Source organism: Austrofundulus limnaeus, unplaced genomic scaffold (genome assembly GCF_001266775.1).
Source record: "Austrofundulus limnaeus strain Quisiro unplaced genomic scaffold, Austrofundulus_limnaeus-1.0 Scaffold765, whole genome shotgun sequence".
Lineage (NCBI taxonomy): Eukaryota > Metazoa > Chordata > Actinopteri > Cyprinodontiformes > Rivulidae > Austrofundulus > Austrofundulus limnaeus.
In genome coordinates, this window is record NW_013953167.1 from 10,632 (window position 1) to 14,913 (window position 4,282).

Consider the following 4,282-nt stretch of genomic DNA (forward strand, 5'->3'; position numbering starts at 1 on the left):
TTATCTGTTAGTTTCTATGTTTGCTGTGAGCTGTTGTCCTGTTTGTTGTTTCTGCTCCTCCATGACGTCACAGACTAACAGTGGACAGATGGGTGGGGCTCAGTCTAGTGATCTTATTCAAGTCTGTGCACTCCACTTTCATGTTAAACATCTTGGCTGGCCAAGACTTAAACTACAGATTTTCTGTTTACTAACAGTAAAGATCCTGTCTGTGACACTTGTTTATCATCTTTTAAAATATTTCTAAATAGAGTCGAAACGTTCTGATTGGCTCCTTGCACCAAACATTTACCCAATCATTGTCTCTCATGTGTCACCTGACCCAGAGCGAGACTTCCTGTTTTTAACAGATGCCTTATGGGTAATGGAGTTGATCAGATTCAGCTGCAGAGGACTGAGGACCAACAGGTTTGTAGAAGTGGGGGTTCTGTGTATAGCTGGATACCGGCCCTGGTTCTGTCATTTGTGTTGTTACCGTGATGTTATTCTCCTCCTGAATGCACCCCTTCAGTTTCTCCTGCAGCACCTCCTCCTGGGGCTGAAACTGTCTGAGCAGCAGCATCTCCCTGAAGACGGTGAGCAGGCGGAGGTCCAGCAGTTTCAGCTGCTGGTCCAGATTGAGTTTTTGGTGGCAGAGCTGCAGGAGCTCCGTGTCGAAGTGACGGACTGAGCTCTCCATCTCAAGAGAGAAGATCACAGAAGATGTTTTATTCATCCAACATCAGGTCTTTTTATGTACCTGAAGACAGAGTCTTTCACCTCCTGGAGGAGACAGTTCTGCTCATGCAGCAGTCGGATCTCCTCTTCCCTCTGAAGCTCCTTCTCCAGCTCGCTCAGCTCCTCCTCCTCCTTGTTCTCATTACCATCATCAGATGAAGCAGACAGATGCAGAGTTTCTTCTTTCTGCTGCTCTGCCTTCATTTCTTYCTCCAGCTGCTCCAATAAACTCACAGCTCCCTCCTCCTCTGTGTTTTTTAAACTGTTTTAGAAAAAATATACTTTTAATGAATTCTGTTCATTAAAAAACACGWTCTCTTAATTCTGTTATTTCAGAATGAAAAGTAAAGTAATGTTGACCAGTTTTAACTAGCAGCTCCTTAGTAGCTTTAAAAAAACCTTGAGTCTCAGTTTGACTTTACATGTTGACTTAAGTAAAAATACTGTTAAAAACTTCACCACACAAAACAATGTTTAGTAAAGTAAGTGGTAAAACCCAGCTCCACCCCCGGCCTACATTCAGCTCCACCCCTGACCTACATTTGGCTCCACCCCGGCCTACATTCAGCTCCATCTATGCTCTACCTTTTACTCGACTCCAGGAAGCTTTTTGGCTCCACCTACAGTCTCATTTTGTTCCACCCTCAGCACTATGCTCCTCCCTCTCTYTAACCCTTGGCCCCGCCCCCTGCTCTGTACCTCTGCTGCCTCAGTGTCCAGTWTCGCTGTAACGCTGCTCTGCTGCACTGCAGCTTCCTGTCTGGGGTTTCCTCAGGCAACATGGTGGGCAGGGCGGGCAGAGGGAGGTGGTGACGTTCTGCGAGACGTTGTTGGACCTCCTGCAGCCGCCGGAGCTGAGCCTCCAACCAGGTTATCAGCTGGATCTTAGCGTCCCGCAGCGCTACGATCCGACCGTTCATGTCCGTCTGTTGTTCATAGATCTGATCGGAGAGAAGTTCACAATAAATCAGTTAATCTCACTTCAGAACAAAGAAGGTGTTAAAACTGTCAGGATTATAGAAACTGCTCAGGTGTTTAATAAATCTGATGTTTGTACTTTGAGCTGTAAGGAAATCAGCTCCTCTTTCTTCTTCTCAGCGTTCACCCTCAGCTCCTTCCTCCTGAAGGCSTTTCTCAACGTCTCCTCAGCTTCATGGATGGCCTGGACCAGCTGGGGGTCCACGAAGTCGTCCGGGGGCTTCTCTGCGTATCTGAGACACAAACAGCTGACGCTCCACGGTCCGATCAAAGCTGGTTTTATATTTCACCGGACTTCACTCACATTTGGGACCACTCCCGCCTCCTCGTCTCGATGCGGGCCCGAGCCTGCGCCGCTCTCTCTGCTTCCTTTCGGAGCCTCTCCTCCTGCCGGTCCCCCAGTTTGACCTTGGTCCTGGGGGTCCCGGGTGGGCGGGGCACCAGCTGCTGTGAAGCTGGGAGTCGCAGAGGTCAGACTGGGCTCACGTGACTCTTTGATGGGTGAACTGGTTGCTGGCTCACCTGCTGTCTGGCCTGCATCTTTCACAGGTTCTGTTTTGGACCTCCTGCGGTCCGTTGCTGCATCCCCATCGAGCGGGTCGGGTTCGTTCTGAGTCCTGATCCGGGTCCAGGTCTCAGGGAGCGGCTGCAGACTGTAGGTGGAGACTTGGCGGTCGCTGAGGATGGCGACAACAGTGATGGTTTCRTCTCCCAGAGACTTCTTCAACCTGAAAACAAGATTTATGATCAGAACTGTGCAAAAGTTCTGATCCGGTCCTCAGGTTTTATATTCTCGCTCCGAGCAGTGGAGCCTTTAAAGCGCCTGTGACATCAGATTTTTGTCATAAACATTAATGCATTTTTGGAAAGATAACATTGATGACATGTTGCAAAACAAATTTCACGCTGCTGAGATGAACAGCTGTTGAGATATTTACATGTGAAGAAACAGGAAGTGATGTCATAGGGAATGTCAGCATGTAAACAGCGTTGTTACAACAGACTGTAGAGAAAAATCTGATGATTCTTTAGATTATTTTGAGTCTCTATCAAAGAGAGAGGAAGAAGAGTTAAAGTTTAAATAATTTTGTTTTAATAAACAGAGACCAGCGAGTTTATTTTACTAATGAGTTTCCCTTTGATGTCACTTCCTGTTGTACTTTGGCTGAGACAAGTTCAAAAGAAAATAGGCCAGTTAAGTGACAAAATGGATAAAATCATGTGTATTAGGATGATTTTCTGAAGTATAAAGATGTTTTCTTTGACTTCTTGTATTTGAAGGTAGGTGTGTCACAGCTCTTTAAAGTTGTCCCAATCAACAGTTCTGACTTTCTGAAGGTCTTCTTATTTAACTTTTAACTGATTTTCACTTATTTCTTACAATAAATTCACATTTTACTTTTTATAGAAAACTTCTCAACTCAACCCGACCCGGACCAGACCCAGACCAGACTGGACCGGACCGGACCGGACCAGCACAAAGTGTGTGCTGACGTCTTGAAGCAGCTCCAGCTCAGTGTTTGTGTTATTTGTGTAACTTTTGTACCGCTCCTGCAGTTTTGTCAGTGCGATGCTGCTGCGCTCCTGCTCCCAGGCCAGCTGCTTCCTGACCTCCAGGACCTTCTGGACCTTCAGCTTTTCTGCCAGCTCGTTAAAAACCGGGTCCAGCTGCAGCTCCTGGACACAAACAGCAGTGAGGACCGTCTCTGTTTGTGGTTTTGTAACTCGTTTCCTGGTGGTGAGGTCGAAGCAGAGGCGGCGGTGTTTGTACCTCAGGTGTGAGACGAACGTGCTCCGGCAGGTTCTGGTTGTCCATCAGAACCTGTTGGAACTTCTCCTGGAGCTCGGCGAGACGCCTCTGCTTCCCTGCCACCACCAGCTCAGCCTTCTGACGCAGGATGTCCTCCTCCAGCTTCTGCTTGGCTGTTTTGATGCTGAAGGAGAGGTGAGAATGAAGGACAGGAAGTGACATCATCAAGATGCACTACCATTAGGTGTGCAACCATACATGTACCCGTATCGAACCGTATCAAACAGTGCTTTAGGTTCAATACACACTTGTATGGAACAATTCAGATTTTTAAAATTTATTGATATTGTCGTCGCCTGATTTACCAAAGTTCTGGCTGGAAACAAACAACAGGACAAACCACAACAGCTGACATCTGAAGGACAGCTGGAGAAAACTGAGATATCAGTGGAACACAGCGTGCCAGTTACTGATAAGAAGACTGCTTCAGAATCAGAACCAGAGAGAGAGGAGTTGCTTCAAGCTGCAGAACCAGCATCACAAACGGAGGATCTCTTGGACTCTGAGACCCCAACAGGACAGCAAGTGGAATGTCCCCTCATGGATTTTACTAACAACATGAAAGAACCTGGCGAGATTAAGATCAAACAAACACCATGTCCAAATCCACGTAACCCTCCTCTTCCAGCCCCTCGCACTAAACCAAGATCTACAAAAAGTCACAGATCCCCACCACCACGTCTGACCCTTCGACACATCAAAACAGACGAGCCTGTTTGTGTTCAAGATGATCCAAAGACTTTTGTGTGATAACTATGCTTTGGGTTTAGTAATTAC

At 47.0% G+C, this 4,282-nt stretch overlaps 1 protein-coding gene across 1 annotated transcript in view; it reads right to left on the bottom strand.

Annotated features, from left to right (window-relative positions):
- The window catches only part of cfap44 (cilia and flagella associated protein 44), a gene marked incomplete in the record, with an annotated part of 22,299 nt that overhangs the window by 7,657 nt on the left and 10,360 nt on the right, over window positions 1–4,282 (bottom strand). The window contains 8 exon segments of the mRNA XM_014028465.1: window positions 476–679; window positions 760–979; window positions 1,417–1,658; window positions 1,775–1,928; window positions 2,000–2,150; window positions 2,218–2,423; window positions 3,242–3,372; window positions 3,467–3,629. Of these exon segments, the coding sequence (XP_013883919.1) occupies window positions 476–679; window positions 760–979; window positions 1,417–1,658; window positions 1,775–1,928; window positions 2,000–2,150; window positions 2,218–2,423; window positions 3,242–3,372; window positions 3,467–3,629 (1,471 nt within the window).